Source organism: Mustela nigripes, chromosome 8, assembly GCF_022355385.1.
Source record: "Mustela nigripes isolate SB6536 chromosome 8, MUSNIG.SB6536, whole genome shotgun sequence".
NCBI lineage: Eukaryota > Metazoa > Chordata > Mammalia > Carnivora > Mustelidae > Mustela > Mustela nigripes.
Window position 1 is genome coordinate 45,027,702 of NC_081564.1, and position 20,778 is coordinate 45,048,479.

General features: G+C 42.4%; 1 protein-coding gene across 2 annotated transcripts in view; it reads left to right on the plus strand.

The window, feature by feature from the left end:
* Positions 1 to 20,778, plus strand: part of TTC39C (tetratricopeptide repeat domain 39C) — a 103,859-nt gene that overhangs the window by 60,714 nt on the left and 22,367 nt on the right. For both annotated transcript variants that reach the window (XM_059409370.1, XM_059409369.1), the window contains exon 6: positions 781 to 949. In XM_059409370.1, coding sequence (XP_059265353.1) covers positions 781 to 949 — 169 coding nt within the window. The remainder of the gene's footprint in view (positions 1 to 780; positions 950 to 20,778) is intronic.

Sequence of the window (20,778 nt, forward strand, 5' to 3'; positions counted from 1 at the left end):
AAATGAATTAGTGATGTGAATAAGTCTGATCTCGAGATAAGAAGCAATTTTATAAACAACGCTAGAAGTGTACATTTACAGAAAAATATTTCATGTGTTGGTACAAGATTTTTGTCTGTTCATTAAAGCAGATTCTAATCTATTTTATTTACCGTGTTTATTTAACATGGTATTTTTCTTGAAAGGATGAGTTTGAAGTAAGGGACTTTTAAATAATTGTTTTTTGAATTGAGCATCCTCAAAGGCCAGAGAAAGAGCCTTTTTTCTGGTTCTCTCAATTATTTTAAGCCATTCGAATAGAATTTGTGTTTGTGTTTCCCATATTTAAATTTGGATTCTGAGGCTTACACTCTAACTTTGTGAACACAGGAGAAAACAGCATTTTCTTTTGCAAAAAGTAATGCTTTTATTATGAGGGGACAGTAAATTCATGATAACCAGTTACTGTTTCTGACTGGTGCATTGATGAGTGAATTGGAGAATTCGGAGATTTACGTCAGTCCATACCTTCAAGAGCCATCTGGAAGCCTCGGACGAGCTAAATGCTTTTATCCTATTGTTTTCCTCTCACCTGATGGGAGTGTGCTGATCTATATATACGCTGTGCCAAAGTTTCAGTTTTCCAAATATTGATAAAATTAATACGGGGAAAGATGCTCTGAATTTACTTCTTCAAAGACTGCGCAGTAAGCCTTTGGGAAGGACAGTGTTCTGAAGTTTTTAAAAAGTGGAACCGCTATACGAAAAGTCTTGCTCAGTGTTTCTCTCCCTCTTCTTTAGATTGGCTCTGCTCTGGTATCATACCGTAGTCCGCCCGTTTTTTGCCTTGGATGGCAGTGATAACAAAGCAGGCCTGGATGAAGCCAAGGAAATTCTTCTCAAAAAAGAAGCTGCTTATCCAAATTCCTCCCTCTTCATGTTTTTCAAGGGACGCATACAACGATTAGAGGTACGGTGCCTTCCTCTTGTTTTTCCATAAAGCCTTCTGTACGGTGCCTTCCTCTTGTTTTTCCATAAAGCCTTCTGTGGAGCGGCTCTGTAACGCTCTCCTGGGGGCTCCTATCAGAACGAGCCTAAATGTCACTGGGCCGAGGAACGTTTCGTTCTTGTGCTTTTCGCTGCATTGTTGCTACAAAAGCCTCTTCCAGGAACCCAGGATGTTAGTCAGTAACCTTCTGTTGGGGAGACGTGGGCGGGGCACGGGTGAACGCTCTCGAGGGTAATGAGACGAGATTGGTGTGCTCTCAGCCGAAGACACAGGAGCATAGCACATGTCTTCCATGAAAAACACAAGATATGATCCTTTTTTTTTTTTTTTTTTGCTGGGGTTACTGATAATCTGTTTCTAAATTTTCGTCTTGGTTAACGACTGATTTATGCACAAGTTATTGGGTGAAATGTCAAGGACACCATCAGCTTCGAAACAGTAGTAGCTTTTGTTGCCTTTTCATAGGCTTCCTTTGGGCCGGTCCTCTGCCAGGCACTTTATTCGTGATCTCCCATTTAATCCCCAGAGCAAACCTAGGACACAGATACAAAATGTCATCTGCATTTCATAGAAAAAGTGATCCAGGGTCGCCTGGGTGGCTCAATGGGTTAAAGCCTCTGCTTTCAGCTCAGGTCATGGTTTTGGGATCCTGTGATTGAGCCCCACATCGAGCTCTCTGCTCAGTAGGGACCCTACTTCTCCCCACCCCCCCCCAACCCCCTCCTGCCTCTCTGCCTACTTGTGATCTCTGTCAAATAAATAAAATCTTTAAAAAAAGAAAGAAAGAAAAGAAAAGAAAAAGGGATTGAGGAGGGTTTCAAGGAACTTCCCAGGCTCATGCAGTGAATGAGGCCAGGCTGTCTCCTTCTAGAAGCAGAACATCCCTGGTCTTTGGAAGGTCTCTGCTTCTCCTTTATATCTCTTTTTTCTTTTTTTCTCTCTCTGTGTGTGTGTGTGTGTTTGCTGGGGCATGAGGATTTGAAGACAAAAGTATTTATACGAAAAAAAAATCATACCATGGAAGCAGGTGGTCATTATGCCAGGTGCACCAGCAGCTTGGAGGGAATCATAGCAAGGTTTCCATGACCTCAGTCGCCCAGTTAACTGGGTGCCCTGTAGCACAGTTGATTCTAGAAATCAGGCCCCAGGAACCGCCATGGGTGCATCTGAAGATTTTTGCCCAGGAAAGCTTTTGCAAGCACAGGGATGATTTGTTCATTAATTTATTATTGTTGTTGTTGTGGGCAACAGAATGTATATTATTTCGCGAATAATTCCTTTCTCTCATGAAGTGCCTCCTTAAAACCGAGGATTTCTCACCTTTACATGTGGAAGTTGTATTTTAGAGACTCTACTGGTGATTTATAATTGAAACATAGTACAAAAAGCTCACCAGGATCTGAATTATTTACACTTATGTCTGAACTGGTTTTTTCCTCATTATCTTGAAATGGTTTTTCTTTGGAGTCAGGCTTGTGAGCCTTCCATTCTGTGTCTCCCATTTTCCCCCTTAGTCTTAGAAACATAGTTCCGATCAGCTTCCTGTGCAGCCCGGTCTCTCAGGGTTATGGTCTTCCACAAAGGGAAGGAAGTTTAGTTTACTAAAGTTTCTCTGCTCCCTTGGGTTTGTGCAGGACAGAATTGCACTGTCTAAAAGCATTTTAAGCTGACTAAGCCTTCTCACTTCAGTGACCATTTTTTCATGGAAGTTGAATTATAGGGTCAGTGTTTTCTTAAATGTCCTTTTCTTTTTAAAGATTTATTTATTTTGAGAGAGAGAGAATGAGAACGAGTGGGGGAGGGGCAGAGGAAAAGAGAGAATCTTAAGCAGATTTCCCGCTGAGCATGGAGCCTGATGTGGGGCTCGAACTCATGACCCTGAGATCATGACCTGAGTGGAAACCAAGAGTTGGCCGCTTAACCAATTCAGTCACCATTAAATGCCCCATTAAATGTCCATTTCTTAAAGGGCAGGCATTATATATTTTGAATAACTCTGAACATGAAGAGACTAGGTTCAGTGTTGAACAGATTTGCCACCCGGGGTGAGAGCCAGAATTTATAATTGTGTGCAGCTTAGCAATAAGGCACCTTAGCACTGGGCATTATTTAGAATTCTCTGGTTACTCCCCCAGATCAATGAATGCCCTAACTTGCATTTCAAAGCTGTTTGATAGAAATGTAAAAGTAAGCCAGCCATTTTAGTACAGTTTTTATTTTAAAACGAAAGAGCTTCACTTTTAGCTAACCTGATGACCGCCCCCCCCCCCAATCTCAAACACTTAATTAAGGTTGGTCTTAGTCTGTGCCACGGTTCATTCCTATGAGTAGTTATTCACGGCTGCTGGGATGCTCCTAGAGAAGAGGAAGCCACAGCCATCAGACCCTTCTAGAGGCAGTTTGGAGAGGTGTGTAGCTGACATGACACAGTTCTTGGCAGGCATTCGGGGCTCTTCCAGTGGGGGAAGAGTGTGATTTGAGTGTGGGTGGTGGATGTTAGGACTACTTCACCGTGAAGCAGCTTGCTTGCTGAACCGATGCTTGATTTTCCAAAAAAAAAAAAAAAGAACTAAAAGATCTGTTTCTGTTGCTGATGAGTGATCTGTAGCCTCAGGGCCAAAGGAAAGTGCCAGTTGTTTCTGTTTGGTCCTTCCCAAAGGCCCAGAAGAGGAAAGGATTTGGGGATAGCTTGGAATATTACTGGTATCACCCTCACAGTGCCCAGACACCAGCATTTCATTTATCTTCCCTGGTGACCCAGAGGAAGCTGTCAGAGGTGGGGGTGGGGTGGGGAAGCCTTTGTAGGGGAGGGACAGCCCAGAGGGGTTTTATCGCTTCCGGAAGGCCTGTAAAGCCCCAGACCTGGATGCTGAAAAACATGGGCTCTCCTGACACATCTGCTTGCAGAGAATTTTTTTTTTTTCTTTTTTAATTTTATTTTCTTTTTTAATTTTCGGTAAGCATTTAGGCTAGAGATAGGTCCCCCGAGATCTTTTTATCAACAAACACTGACAGAACATGTCTGCAGGCCTTAACTTTGGCAGATGCTTCATGGGACACACAGTTTGTTCAGTGAGTCAATCCACAAAATAATTTGAACAGCTGCTTTTGTATAAGCTTGCTGTCACACAGGGTGACGAGCTCAGTCCGTGCTGGTTAGTTTCCATTTTCTGCACACATTATTTTCAAATCCTGTGCATTTGCCTGCTCTTTTTAATTTCATGAACCACTGTTTACGTGTACCCAGGACAATTTGGAGTGCCTCTGGGGGGCAGGGGGGGGTGGTCTTCGACACAGCCACCCCATCCTGACCCTTGATAACTCCTTGCTGTCGTGGTTTCATGATTTCCTGCTGTTATGGCCTAACTTGACCTAGCCGTGGAGGTCGACACCTTTGGTGGTTCGTGGGGTGTGTCAGAATGGGGTGCTCTTTGGGGCTGCAGAAGCGGGAAGCTCAGCCAGACCGGAGAAGGAATCTTCTCTCTGCCGCCTTTGCTCCTCCCCACGGCATGGCTGTGTGCTCCCCCCTCCAGCCTTCTCCCTGCTCCTGTGTTCTCACTACTGTCCAGTCTCTGCTGACTTCTCTGTGTGACTTGTCATTGCTGCTGGGAGGCACAGATGGGTTCCTGTGGTACTTAGCTTGGGCCAAGCAGAGCCTAGTGTGTGATGGGTATTACTCTTACTGAGTGCCTAAGCCTAGGAAGTAGGTTTGCTAAATTTTTTTCTTTTCTCCTTTTTAAGAGGAACAAAAATTGTTTTGCTGTGGAAAGCCATCAGTAAAACTGGGCCCATAGTTGGCAAAGTCAGGGCATGTATGGAGAAGGGCTACAGGTACCAAATGGCACCTGTATTTGCTGTTCCCTGAAGTTGGTCCTGGATGTCGTATAGTAATCTCAATTTTAAAATGTGAATTTATAGCTCTAGTTTCAAATTTTTGTACTTTTCAGTAAACCTATGGTAATGATAAGTCCACTATGCTACAAGTAATGAATGAGTGTTTTTCTTGGTTATTTATTTATTTGTACAAGATTTTATTTGTTTATTTGACAGAGATCACAAGTAGGCAGAGAGGCAGGCAGAGAGAGAGAGGAGGAAGCAGTCTCCCTGCTGTGTAGAGAGCCTGATGTGGGGCTCCATCCCAGGACCCTGGGATCATGACCTGCGCCGAAGGCAGGCTTTAACTCACTGAGCCACCCAGGCGCCCCTTTCTTGGTTATTTAAAAAGTATTGAGACAAGTCTACATTTTAGTTTATTTTTAATAAATTTTATTTTTTTTTAGTCCCCCTTTTTCCCTTAAACAATAGATTTGCACAACTTCCCTCTGCTTCAGTTTTAACCATCTATTTAGTATGTAAAATATATATATATTTATGTATTTGATTTTACAGGTATACATTTTCATATATACACTATATCATGACTAGTAATGAAGCTAATTTTTAATATCTGAATGAATGAAAGTGATAAACATTCTAACAACGGAGGTTGTTATTTGAGCATTTTGAGAATTCTCATTTTGAAACTGTCTTCTAAGCTGGAACTCCTACTATTTGACCCTGAATGCTAGCATTTTAAAACGTTGGGCTTGGATTTGGGGAACAGCAGTCAGGGGCTTGCACAAGACTGGCTCCCAGTGTATATTTCTTGGTTGAATAGATGAGTCTGTCTATCTGTGAGAAATCCACTGATCAGTGGGACTGATGTCATATCTTTGTGAAGAAAAAGTTGGTTATCAAGCACCTATGCCTGTTCCTGGACCAGTCCTGAAGGAGATGCAAAACTGTCTTCACAATTGAATTAACAAATTGTCTTCCTAAGGAAGGTACAGAACCAGATAGTTAAATGCTGACGTGTTGGCTGGACAGATCTGACTCTGAAGAAGTGAATTGAATAAATGAGGTAAAAAGTGATTGGATTGAGATGAAGTCTCTCTTTATGGCGATGAGCGCCCAAATGAGCGGATGTGAGCCCCAGTACCCACCCTCCTCCTCTCCCTCAACCATTCAGCTGCGAGGCCCTTGACTGTAACTGTCTCTCAGACCTTTACAGTCACAGTACTGCTTTGTGAGGACAGAAGGAAGTTTGTGCAAGGCCTCATAGAGGCCATGCTGAAGAAGTTATGATGAGCCCTACCTTTCGTGTTTGTGTGTGTGTGTGTCTGTCCTGATCATCTCCCCTATCTTATTTGAAGCTGCTTTGTTTGTTCTGAGAAATGCAGCCTTGTCACTACAGTCTGCTCCCCTGTTTTGTACTTGTCCTCCTCCCTTTCCTTCTGAGAAGGCCCGTGATAGGATGTGGCTTCTTTCCCAGAACAGAGCCCTTCAGGGCTCTTTGATGGTTGACCTTCCCTCCACCGTATCCACATCAACCTGCCGTCCCCTGTCCTAAGAGGGTCGGGGTTCCTCTGCATCAGCAGGCTACGAAGTTCTATGGGAAAGGCTCGCACACATCCGCGCCAGCGTGCGTCCTGTCTGTGGACCTTCCTCCTGCCCGTTATTTCAGGTGACTTCAGCTGAGTCCCCTTTTAAAAAAATGGACTGTACTGCTTTCTTCCCGTACTTTTATTAAGATGAAGTGACATTTTTCACTGGCGCTCCCCAGAGTCAGTGGGAGGTCTGTGTTGCTTTTTAGCCCATCCATTCATGATTGTGACAGGGACAGAAAAGCAGAGCTTGATCCCTTTGGTGATTAATTTATCAGCTAGAGGAAAGAGACAGGAGGCCCGCAGGGGCCGGCCCAGAGGTGCCACCCACCGCGGAGGGCCTGGGTCCGAGCACTCGTCTCTGGGGCATGTGACAGGATCGGAGCTGTTCCTTAGCAGCATTTCTTTCGTTTCTTTGCATCTGTCGCCGAGCAAGCCTGCCTCTTGTATTTGAACAGTGGGCCTGGCCAGCATGATGTCATGCTGTTATTTATAGGATCAGGAAAAAGGCAATGCAGGAAGAGAAATAATTCCCTGAAGTTCTGTTAATTGTAGTCTTCTCTTCCTCCATCCTACGTGGGTTCTCTGTGTTACCTCAGGAGCCGAAAAATAGAGTTGCCATTTATTCTTAGAAGAACACAGACCAAGGGATTGGTTCAAGCTGGTGTAGGAGAGAAGGGGGGAGGCTATATATTTGTCTCCATTTTCCAGCAAGATAAATCTGTATCGGAGCACCTGGGTGGGCTCAGTGGGTTAAAGCCTCTGCCTTTGGCTCAAGTGGTGATCTCAGGGTCCTGGGATCGAGCCCGGCATGGGGCTCTCTGCTCAGCAGGGAACCTGCTTCCACTTCTCTCTGCCTGCCTCTCTGCCTACTTGTGATCTCCGTCTGGCAAATAAATAAATAAATAAAAGATGAATCTGTATCATGTGGTTCAATAACTCTGTTCACTGAAATGAGAAAAGGATAGTAAACCACATTGCTAATAGGTTAAATACATATGCTGTTCTTTCAACTCTATCATTACAGGCTGTTGGGCTGAAAAGCAAGTAGAAAGTTAATGAATTTTATCCCTGAGCACACTAAATATGCATAAGAGGATGAGCTTTCCTTTGCCTACATTAGCCCTAGTCCTAAGAGTAGGGGCTAAAAGCACAATCTATTGTTAGGTGTCCTTGATAACCGTATTGCTAAACGGATTCTGCGGGTCAGCAGCATGAATGCTGAGTCACAAGAAGTAATAAGTGGGTTGTCACAGCGTCTACCCTCCTGCATGCTACAGGTGACAAGCAAGGCCTCTCCTTTTAAAACACGTGCATAATAGTTAAGATGTTAAGCAACTTCGTAAAAATAATCCAGTGATATAAGTAAGCTGTTTTCAAATTCTTTTGTGATCTTTAATACACACATGAGACTTTATGCAGTTTCATTTACAGATCTGTTTTAAACTAGTTTTTTTTTTTTTTAAAGTAACCAGTATGCAGACCATTTAGATTTCTGTTGTTAATAATTTGATATTTCCTTGTTGGGAAATTGTTGGGATATTTGATTATTGCTTCTGTATTATTTCCCAGTATTTCACTATGATCGTAAGTACTTCGATAGCTAGCTTTTTTTTTTTTTTTTTTTAAAGTTATTTCTTGGGTATAGCTCCAGTGGTGTCATTATTAGAATCAAAGAGTAGAAACTGTTCCGTAGATCCTGCTACCTGGTAAGAGATTATACTCAAGAAATATTGGGCCGGAGTGTAATCGTTCATTATTTTGTGCATGGTCTCAGCAGCCTGTACTGCTGCATGGTTTTCTTTTTATTTCCATAAGGAGGCAAACGAAAGTTTAAACTCCGTTCTTAAAATATTACTGATAAGACATCTCATGTTCTTTTATCAGAAGATTCAGTATTGCTAAGATGGCAGGACTCCCTTAATTGAGTTACCAGATTGAATACTATCCCTCTCAAAATCACAGCTTGCCTTTTTTTTTTTTTTTTTTGCAAAGTTGATCAACTAATTCTAAACCTAAGGAACCAGGAACAGCCAAAACAATCTTGAAAAGGAAGAACAATGTTGAAGATTCCTATTTCCTAATCTCAAAATTTAGTATAATGTAATCAAGACCATGTGGTATGGCGTAAGAGTAGACCTATAGTTAGTTAGAGTCAAGAAAATAAACTACATTCACAAATCAGCTAACTTTTGACAAGGGTAAATCGATAGGCAAAGAAGAGTTTTCAACACAGGTTTCTGGGACAGCTAAATACCCACATAAATGCAGTTGAACCCTTACGTCACCCTGTATGGAAGAATGGATGCAGATGGATCCGAGACCTAAATATAAGAGCTAAATCCATTCAACTCTGGGTTTAGGCAGTGGCTTCTTAGACATGATGTCAAAGGCACAACAACAAAAGAAAAACCAGTAAATTGAACTATGTCAAAATTAAACGCTTTGTTGCTACAAAGAGTATCAAGAAAGTGAGTGGCCATAGAATGGGAAGAAATATTTGCGAGTTATAGATAGGACAAGGGACTTTATCTAGAATATGTAAAGAACTCTTTGACAACTCAATTAAGAGACAAATACCCCAATTAAAAAAATAGGCAAAGGCTTTGAAGAGATCTCTGTCTGGAGAAAATATGCAGATGATCATTAAGCACATGAAAAAATGCTGCGCATCAAAAATCATTATGAAGAAATGCAAATCAAAACCGAGTGAGATGCCATTTCGTATCTGCCTGTAGCAAGTGCGGACGAGCATGTGGTGTTATTGGAAACCTCATTCATTGCTGGTAGGAATGTAAAATGGTACAGCCACTATGGAAAAGTTTGGCAGTTCCTCCAGATGGTAAACATGGACTTACCGTATGACCCAGAAATCCCATTCCTAGGAATACACCCAAGAGAAATGAAAACATATGTCCATATTACTACTCATAGAGCAAAGACTGGAAACAACTCAAATATCTACCAGTCGATGAATGGATAAACAAAATGTGCATCCATACAATGGATAATTACATTCAGCAACATAAAGAAACGAAGTCCTGATACATGCCACCACGTAGGTGAAACCTAGAAAGCATGTTAAGTAAAAAAAGCCAACCATAAAAGAGCATGTATTGTATGATTCCATTGATAGGAAGTCTCCAGAACAGGCAAATCGGTAGAGGCAGATAGTAGACTGTTGCTTACTTTTTATTTTGGTGGGGTTTTTTTTTTTTTTTTTAAAGATTTTGTTTGTCGAGGGAATCTGAGCAGGGTGAGGAGCAGAGGGAAACCTACTCCCTGCTGAGTGGGGGTCCTGATGTGATGCTCAGTCCCAGGCCCCTGGGATCATGACCTGAGCCAAGGGCAGGTGCTTAACCTACTGAGCCACCCAGGCACAGTATTTTGATGTTTCGGGAGTTTATTTCTTTATTTCCCTTGTCTCAGGAGACCTGCCTAGAAAAGTGCTGCAATGGCACTCACTGTCAGAGAAATTACTGTCTGTGCTCCCTTCAAGGATTTTTATGGTTTCAGGTCTCACATTTAGGTCGCTAATCCATTTTGAGTTTGTTCGTGTGTAGGGTGAAAGACAGGGGTCCAGTTTCGTTCTTTCAGATGTGGCTATCCTGTTTTTCCAACACCATTTGTTGAAGAGGAGATGGTCTTTTTCCCATTGCATATTCTTTCCTGCTTGGCCAAAGAATAATTGGGCATGTAACTATGAGTCTCTTTCTGGGTTTTCTGTTCTATCCCATCACTCTGTGTGTTTGTTTTTATGCCAATACCATGCTGTTTTTATTACTACTGCTTTATAATGTAACTTGAAATCCGGAATTATGATATCTTCAGTTTTGGTTTTTTTTCCAAGATTACTTTTGCTATTTGAGGTCTTTGTGGTTCCATACAAATTTTAGGATTATTTGTTCTAGTTCTGTGAAAAATACTGTTGATATTTTGATAGGCGTTGCATTAAATATGTAGATTGCTTTGGATAGTATAGACATTTTAATAAGATTTACTCTTCCAGCCCATGAGCATGGAATGTCTTTCCATTTCTTGAATTTCTTTCCAAGTTAAGACACTGGTCTTTGGTTAAGTTTATTTGGTTAAGGTTATTCCTAGGTATTTTACTGTATATGATGCAATTGTAAGTGCAGTTGTTTTCTTAATTTCATTCTCTATGGCTTCTTTATTGGTGGATGGTAACGCAACGGATTTCTGTACCTTGATTTTTGTACCCTGCAACTTTACCAAATGCATTTATCAATTCTAGTAGTTTTTTGGTGGAATCTTTAGGGTTTTCTATATATAGTATCATGTCATCTGCAGGTAGAGTTTTACTTTTTTCTTGTCAATTTGGATGCCTTTTATTTCTCTTTGTTAATGATTGCCGTGGCTAGGACCTCGAAGACTGTGTTGAATAAAAGTGGGGAGAATGGACATCTTTGTCTTGGTCCTTACCTTAAGCTCTGTTTTTCATGAGTACAATTTTGGTTGTGGGCTTTTCATGTAAGGCTTTTATTATCTTGAGACATGCTCCCTCTAGACCTACTTTGTAGAGGATTTTATCATGAATGGATGTTATACTTTGTCACTGCTTTTTTTCCTTCTGTTGAAATGATCATATGGTTTTCATTCTTTGTCTTACTGATGCGATATATCATGTTGATAGTTTTGCAAATATTGGACCACCCTTGCATCTTGGGAATATATCCCACTTCTTTGTGGTGTATGATCTTTTTTTAACATATTGTTGGATTCTGTTTGCCAGTATTTTGTTGAGGATCTTGACGTTTGCAGTCATGAGAGGTATTGGTCTGTAATTCTCTTTTTTGGGGGGTCTTCATCTAGATTTGGTGTCTAGATAATACTAGTCTCATAGAGTGAATTTGGAGGTTTTCTTTCCTCTTGTATTTTTTTGAATAATTTGAGAAGAATAGCTATTACCGCTTCTTAAATGTTTGGTAGAATTCCCTTGTAAGCATCTGATCTTGGACTTTTGTGTTTTGAGAGTTTTTTTCATTACCAGTTCATTTCATTGCTAGTGATTGGTCTGTTCAAATTTTCTGTTTTCTTTCTGCTTTAGTTTAGTAGGTTGTATGTTTCTAATAATTTATCCATTTCTTTTCTGTTGTCCGATTTGTTGGCATATAGATTTTCATGATACTCTGTTAGAATTGTTTGTATTTCTGTGGTGGTGGTTATTATTTTTCTCTTTCATTAGTGATTTTGCCTTTGTTTGTTTGTTTTTTATGAGTGTGGCTAAAGGATTATCACTTTTGTTCATCTTCCCAAAGAACCAGCTCCTGGTTTCATCCATCTGTTCTACTGTTTTTTTAGTTTCTGTGTCATTTCTTTGTATTTAATCTTTATTATTTCCTTCCTTCTGCTGAGTTTAAGTTCTTTTTCTAGCTCCTTGAGGTGTCAGGTTAGGTTGTTTGAGATCTTTCTTGCTTCTTGAGGTGGGCCTACATTGCTTAATAACTTCTCTCAGAACATTTTTGCTGCGTCCCAGAGATTTTGGACTGTTGTGATTTCATTTTCATTTGTTTCCATGTAAATCTTGATTTCTTGGCGAACCCATTCGTTGCTTAGGAATATGTTATTTAACCTCCATGTATTTGTACTCTTTCCAGATTTATTCTTCTGGTTGATTTCTAGTTTCATGTTGTTGTGGTCAGAAAAGATACAGTTGGAGTCTGTTTTTGAGATGCCTTTATATTCTACCTTTTATAGATGTTTTTAAATGAATGTTTCTTAACTTTGGTAATTATGATTTTATCATGTTTTGAACAACATTATCACTATTACCTTAAAAATACTTAGTGGGGCACTTGGGTAGCTCAGTTTGTTAAGCATTAGACTCTTGTTTTGGCTCAGCTTATGATCTCAGAGTCATGAGACCAAGCTCTGCATCACTCTCTGCGCTCAGTGGGGAGTCTGATTGTGGTTTCTCTTGCTCTCTCTTCCTCTCCCCGCAAAAAATAAATAAATCTTTAAAAAAATAATAATTTAGTGTTTTTATTTACTTTTCTCATATATATATTTTCAATAATATTTTAACAACATGCATTTTAGTTTTCTATTGTACTTGTTTAATTTCCACTTACTACTTTTAAAAGTATGCCAATAATGGGGCACCTGGGTGGCTCAGTTGGTTAAGCAACTGCCTTCAGCTCAGGTCATGATCTCGGCATCCTGGGATCAAGTCCCACGACAGACTCCCAGCTCCATGGGGAGTCTCCTTCTCCCTCTATCTTCTCCCCTCTCATGCTTTCTCTCACACTTTCTCAAATAAAAATAAAGGAAATCTTTAAAAATATATATATATATATGTTTTGTTTTGTTTTTTTTTATATATATATATGTTTTAAAAGGTATGCCAATACTGGGGTCCCCAGGGGGCTTAGTCACTTCAGTGTCCAATTCTTGATCTTAGCTCAAGTCTTGATCTCAGGGTTGTGAGTTCAAGGCCTGGGTTGGGCTCCATGCTGGGTGTGGAGCCTATTTAAAAAAAATGCCAGTACTACTAATAGATATGTAAAAATGTTGTGTTACCTTTTATTTGTGGTATTTTTTTGTGTTATTTTGTGGTATTGTATAAATTTGTGTTTATTTTGTGATTGGGCTTTGAGATTACACTGGCTTTTGGATGTGATTTTTTTTTGATCACTTTATTTTTTACTTCCATTTTATTTCTAACTTTCCTCAATTTGGCTTGTTATAGAATTCATTTTTAAAAACTTTATACCTCTCTGGGCACCTGGGTAGCTCAGTTGGTTAAGTGATGGTCTTTGACTCCTGTCATGATTCTGGAGTCCAGGGATCAGAGTCCCGCATGGTGGGAGGGGGGGCTTCCTTTCAGCAGGGAGTCTGCCTCTCCTCCTGACCCACCCTCCTCCCCCCTACCACCCCATGCTCGCTCACTCTCTCTCATTCTCTCTCTCTAATACATAAAATTAAAAAAAAAAAAAAAAACCTTATACATCTCTTAAGAGTGAAATATTAATGTTCTTATGTAGGTAGGGATTATACTTGCATATTGTTTTACTTGAGAGGGCTTGAGGGCTGTAATATGGTGCTATCATAAGAATTGTATTTGGTCTTTGTCCCTAGTTCCTGGCACAGAGCCCTAAAATCCTGGAACTTTTTAAGTGAGCCGTGATAGGAGAGTGTGTTATTCCCAACAAGCTCTTCTCAACTTTACCCCTAGTTTCTGTTAATGAGTTGACTGGTAGCTCCTAGGTGGCTGCAGGACGGGGGCTGTGTGGTGTGACCAGAGGGCTGGAACTTTCCGTAGCACTTCTTACCACCAGCCTCCTGGGATGCGGGGAAGCTGGAGACTGAATTAGTCACCCAGAGCAGTGATTTATCAGCCAAGCCTAAGGAGTGGATCCTTCATTAAAATCCTAAATGACAGGGTTCAGAGAGCTTCCAGATGGGTTAATGCATCCATCTGCTGGGAGGTTGGCACATCGCAAACTCCCAAGGGGCAGAAGTTTCTGTGTCCTTCCTGGACGCTTTGGGACCTCGTCCTCTGTACCACCTACCTCTTCCTCTGGCTGTTAATGTGTATCCTTTATAATGAACCAGTCGTAACAGGTGAAGTGTTTCCCTGGGTCCTGCCTGAGGTTTAGTTCTCTAAAATGATCATTGCCCCGTGTCTTTTGTTGTTACGATTAATCTCATTTATTATGTAAATTGTGTGTTGAGGCCTGCTGTCTGGTACTTTTGTTTGAATCTCTGTGTGACCCTCATTGTCTGCCTGACAGTGCCCCCCATTCCAAGGGAACCTAGGGTATAGTTTTGCTGTTAAGATTCAGTGAGGTGGTGGGGCGCCTGGGGGGGCTCAGTCCTGAGAAGCATCAGACTTTGGCTGAGGTCACAGTCCCGGGATCCTGGGATGGAGCCCCGCCTCAGGCACCCTGCTCAGTGGAGAGCCTGCTTCTCCCTCTTCCTCCACCTGCTGCTCCCCTGCTTGTGCCCTCTCTTTGTCTCTCTGACAAATAAATTGATACAATCTTAAAAAAAAAAAAATCCAGGACGATGGTCATCTGGGAGGCCTGTGCTGCTGCTCACGGAGCTCTGAGTGAGTGCTAGTCTTCGTTGGCTGTGGGGGTGAGAGGGAGTGCTGTGAAGGCCGCAGGGCTGTGGGGACAGGGGCAGGGCTCTCGCGCTGTGGAGAGCCGTGCTGCATGGCGGCCAGGCCACAGGCTGATGAAGACGTAGCCAGGCTCTGAGCAACATGCACACAGGCCACCTGGAAGGTCAGGCCAGGTGCGGCTTACCCAAGGTGCCGCCCTCACAGCTGGGAAAGACAACACAGAAGTGGGAGTGTTTGCCAGGCTACGGAAGCCTCTGTGGGAGTTTGAAGGTGGAGGTAAGAGCTTGCGGGACTAGCCTAACTTCAAAGCCAGAGCCAAGAAGAGGCAGCATACGGGGAGATCCAGGCTCAGTGGGCCTGGACCATTTGGTAGAGAGAGGTGGGTAGAACAGGCGTGACTAGGGAAACAAGGGGTCATTTGATTTTGTTTCTCAACCCAGATCTCCTTTCTCTCAGAGGAGTTCCTCGTTCACATTTATTGTTTGCCTCTGCCTTTCCGGGTGGTGCGGATCGTTCTTGTTTTCATTTCTGCTTACCCGTTTTTTAATAGGTTTTTCTTTAATGCCAGATTGAAGCAGAGGAGTTTGATGTTTCACTTGTTTATCGCCTATATTGACCGTGGGCCCACGTATCCATACAGTGTCCCAGTCCTTTGTCCCTCACTCTCGCTGCTGAGGAGAAGACCGTGAACTCCTTGAGGGGTGACCGAGTCTGGTTTTAGGAAACAGCATTTCTCCCTTTTACCTACCCTATGTGCAGAGCTCTTGTGGGAAATCTTGTATTTTCTCATAACATTGTCTTGAGCTTTCCTGTTTTTCTTTATAACTCCGGGCTCTGAAACACGTGGGTACATGGAGTTCTTGAATCCGTGCCCTGATTTGTTGGGTGGTAATGGTCTTCGTTTCTTCACGGTGTCTTGTCAGCTCTGGGAGTCTACTCTCCTACTGCTTGGGGGCTTCAGGGTTTGCCGTGTAGAAAGCACTGGACTAAGTCTGCAGAGGGCTTGGCTCTGTCATGAACAGTAAAGACATGGTCTCCTTCCCAATGGTTGCTCACAGACGGGACTGCTTGAAAGTGCTATAAGACCTCCGTTAGACTTCTCTGGCTCTGTTTCTTCTCCTGGAAAACTAGGGTTTTTCCAGAGCATCTGCCCTGGAACCCAGATTTGATGGGCTATTTTGGATGTGCTCCATGAGAAGAGGTTCATGTCGGGCAAATCCGATATGCCCGGCCTGCTTGGAGACTCTGCTTTGTCGCTGAGAGAGAGCTGGTGTATGCAGCTATGCTGTCTGTGTTTGCCCAACTCGTTTGACCAGGAAAATTCATTTTTACATGGTAGCCTGTGAGACTTGAACGGTTCTGTAGAATACACTTTGAGAAACACGAGACTACATCATTTTTAAGGTTTTGGTTTTTTTCCCCCAGCTTTCAAATCTAAAAGCCACTTAATTGTATTTTTAAAAGGATGAGTCTTTTGGGATGTGAAGTACCTCTCAACAAAGCTGTCATAAAAAAAAATTAATGGTTCTTTAATCTTCAGAAAGAACTACCTAGGTTTGCCTCCACTTTCTTTCTTTCTTTCTTTTTTTTTTTTTTAAAGATTTTATTTATTTATTTGACAGACAGAGATCACAAGTAGGCAGAGAGGCAGGCAGAGAGAGAGAGAGGAGTTAGCAGGCTCCCCACAGAGCAGAGAGCCCCATGCGGGGCTCGATCCCAGCACCCTGGGATCATGACCTGAGCCGAAGGCAGAGGCTTTAACCCACTGAGCCACCCAGGCGCCCCTGCCTCCACTTTCTACAGCTTGTCTTCAGTTCCTCTTTGGGGGAAAAACATAGGAGCTTGCCCATTTGCCATCCTTAACAGAGAGTGCCGTTCAGTGTAGGAAAACTTCTCAAAGTTGCTTTCCTGGTTGCAGCTCCTCTGTCTCTCATGCCAGTGTCTTTGCATAGTGGATCTTCTCCACCTGTACTCAGGTGTGTCTGTTTATCTTGAATTGCTGCCTTGCGAGTAGTGTGCCTTTTTGTAGATTAGGATATCTGTATTTCCACGGTCTTTGCTTTCCTGAGTTAATTCTTTACATTGTCTTCTGCACTGTTAATTTTGGTTCTTTGATAGCATCATTAAACACATTTCTTTTACATTTACTGCTGTTTTCCCACACAAATTCCCTGTTCTTTTAAAAGGCAGCATGGCATGGCTGAACAAGCATCGGGCTCAGCTCAGAATGGGCTCTTCCACTTCTGGACTGTCCAAGCACTCTGAGGCTGTGTCTTTGCGTGTAGAAAGAGGACAGTGCCTCCCATGCCAGCCTTCAATAACGTTATGTGACTGTGGCATAGCACTAAGCACACGGTGCTTAGTCAGGGCTTTTCGAATTGCGTCTGGGCTGTAGACCCAGTATAAAGCACTTTCCGTCGCAGATTTTGTTGACATCTTGTGTGTAATTGTTGAGACACCGAGGAAATGTCGTCACTGGTGCGTTAATTCAGTTCTACCATTCATTAGCACTGGATTTGGTTACGTAGGTTAAACTCCTTTCTCAAGGGGATTGCTGTCCATGTGGAGGTGCTGAAAATAGACCTGTCATATTCCATTTCTTGGGCATAATTGGAGATTTGTTGCCTCTGTTGTAAAAGGGCCTTCTGGGGGATGCCGAGAGGGCTAGCAAGAGCCCCTGCCCCAAAAGAAATTTATAATCTAACTATGAATAGCAATACTGAACGCATGAAAGGTGATTAAAGTGCCAGATGAACTGGTGGTCACTGTGGGTGGAGAGGACTGGGAAGGATGGTCAGAGGCGGAGAGAGCCACTTCTTCACCTCCTATGACTTTGCTCACCCCCTCCTGGGGGAGATCTTTCATGACTGTAGTATTGGACACGTTGGCGTCATGCCTGCCGCTGGTCTCCCGGTCTCCTTCACCACCCCTCCTCATTTCTGCCCAAACACTCCTGTTCACTGGGCACACAGAGAGCAGAGTGAGTTTCTTGTTGGCTCATTGTCTGTCTCTCCCCATCAGAATGAGATGCAGGCTCCATGAGGTAGAGACTTTGTCTGGGTCACTGCGTATTTCAAATGCCTTGACCAGTGCTGGGATCCCAGACGGCAGGACTCTGTGTGTGTGTGTGTGTGTGTGTGTGTGTGTGTGCGCGCGCGCGCGTGCGTGCATGTGAATCTTGAGTGCATACTCTGGCCTCTTGCCCTGTGCTTCTCTTGGTTGTGCTGGGATGATAGTTCTATTTCTATAACCCCTGGATTTTTGTCAGAATGAAAGCAGCCTCATCTATGGCATTTTGAAAAGTTCCTCTTATTCTGCATAATTCATAGATTCCATGTGTGCAGTGATATTAAAAGCTCCATTCTCCCCCACCAAGGACTGTGTAAACAGAACTCTGAAACCAAAACAGTAAGGAAAAGACTGATAGAATTGATCATACATGGATCAAAATATTAGGAGAAGGGACATAAAAATGAACTTCTATATTATAAAATATTATAAACAAAGTTGAAAAAATGAAGAATAAAGCTAGAATTAGCATCCTTAACATAGTAAGAACTCTTACAAACTTGGAACATAGCAAAAGGATAAACATACAAAAAGAAGAAATAGCCACAACATCTAAAAATAGACAAGCCAAAAGATACACAAATGGTCATTACCATGTGGCCTTCATAATAGAATCTGTGAGATGCAGATTAAAGCAAGGGGGAAAATAATTGGCAGATACTGAAAATATTCCCTGTTGGGAAAAGGTTTAGGGAAATAGCCCTCTTCTAAACTGTTGGTACATATGTATATTGATAAAAGCTTTGGGACGACTGGTCTCGTATTTACACAAACTATACAGTTCGTATAGGGAATAACTTAGATGGCCCATAAATGCATGCACACGCATTGGAAGACACACACACAACACACGCACGCACGCATGCATGCAGATGGAGACCAAACCTGCCCACATTCACCTCCTCTGAAAAAACTCCAGGAGCAGATTCTGAGTGGGAGGGAGGAGGAGGTACTGTGATCTGTTTAGGTCAGGTACTCCTGCCCCTGCTAGGACCAGAAAGCTTTTCCAAAGAGGCAGGACCCATCCCCTTCCCATCACATAGGACAATGGCTCCCCAAGAAAAGGATATGTCTGACATGTGATGTGTTAGTCTCCTTGGGCTGCCCTAACAAGGAACCACAGAGCAGGTACAGAAATTAGTTTTCTTATAGTTCTGAGGTTAAAAATCCGACCAAGGTGTCAGCCAGTTGATTTTTTTTTTTTTTCTCCTGAGCCATCTCTCCTCGGCTTCTATATAGCCGCCTGCTGCCTCTGCTTTCATGTGGTCTTCGTGTGTGTGTGTGTGTGTGTGTGTGTGTGTGTGTGTGTACACATGCCCATGTCCCCTTCTTCTCTAAGCCTGCCAGTTATAGTGGATTAGGGCCGGCCTTAAAGACCTCATTTTAATGTAATTACCACCTTAGAGAACTTACCTCTAAATACAGTTACATTCTGAGATACTAGGGATTAGGACCTCAACATATGAATTTGGGAGTGGGGGCATAAGTCAGCCCCAAACAGCTGTCAGTGTCAACTAGTGTCTCCTTACAGGCACTTCAGGTTTTCCTTTCTTTTCACATAGACGGCCCCTGATACCCTGGCAGTCTCTGAGTACAGAGCCCAGCAAGTTCCCCCAGAGGTCTCAAAATGGGAAGATTCCCATGCTAACTTAAAATAGGCTTGAATCTCACGATTTACTAAATCATTGTAAAACACAGCAAGAAGCAAGGGGAAAAGGTTAATGCTCTTAGGATAGTGTGCAGTGGCAGGGAGAAAAGCCGTGCTACCCAGGTCTTGGGGTACACAGTGTGTTACATTGTGCTTCACTGACCACAGCTAAAACAGTGGACCCCAAGGGTTTTATTAGTGTTTCTTGGGTAGAGGACACATGGTGCCAGAATGGGTGCTACCAGTGGATGGTCAAATTAAGGCCAAATTAAGGTATTAACTTTTCATGCATATTTAGTATTCTGAAAACTGTGCTTTTTGCATATTTAGTTTCCTATGTGTTTAGTACCCAGGTGCCTCATGAATATTAGAGACCTCGAGGCCCTTTAGTGCCCTAACACACACAAACACAGCCTGTCTTGTTGCAGAGCACCTACATTCTTGACTCACCTCAGGAATTCTGCCCAAATCTAAAACTCTGCTTACTTGGTTACTTAAACCTCTCGAAACAATGTGCCAATGTCTTACAAACATCTGTACTCACCGAGCTGGAAATTCTCCAGTGAATATTAGAGTGTTTTGTGTGGGCATTACCCTCTCCTCGCAGTTTATGCCCACGGGGACTGTCATGTTCTTTGATTTGCTGCTGCAGCAGTGATCTACTCCCTGGTGTGGAACGCAGCAGAACGGGTGATGGCAACATTGTTTGAATGCCAGTAGACTGGCTCTGAGCTGAGACCCTTATGTGTGAGCTAGGGCTGCCCTTGGATGCTAAATGCGATTCGGAGGGGGCACCAGAGGAAACTGCCTGGAAATGGAATCTTGCTTTAGAGATTCAGGGAAGTCTGGAACTTGATGTCCTTTTGGCACTAGAGTCTGTGTCAGGCCCCCAAAAGGACTTGGCTTTGTTTCCATTTCCATTTTCCATTTTTTCAGTTCTAGAGAGGGAATCTTTTGCTCGGTAGCTGGTATAACTTGGTATAGCTAGTGGAGATCTTCTGTAGAACAGGATGTCACATTAGTAACTCCAGGCTTACTGTGCTGAAAGTTATTCAGACTTCTTGTGTCTTTATACTCACTTTCTAAAGGGCTTTAAAAATATACTGCTGTAGAAATACTTTACATTTTTAAAATTGGAAAATATGATTTGTGGTCCCTTAGATGTCCCGTCTCTTCAGGTCTGTTCGTGTTTGGGTTAGGCAAGAATACACACTTAGATATTTGTGGTAGAATCTTAACCCAAACAGCTCTTAATTATGTTTGCAAGAAAGAATCTAGAATTTCTTTCAGTGGTCTAAATAAAATAGAAACTTAGGTGCCTCGTTAGCGCAGTACGTAGCACGTCAGTCTCATAAATAAAATAGAAACTTAATTGCTACATTTTGCAAATCTTTCTCGAAATGTTGGGAGACGATATTGTGATTTATCTCCTGGCACTATTAACAGGTAGCATATGTCTAATTTTATGGACAATATACCTTCCCTAAGAGCATTTTGTGTGCACTAAATTATTTATCTCAACATCTCCTGAGATTTGTAAATGAAACAAATAATTTCCCAAGTT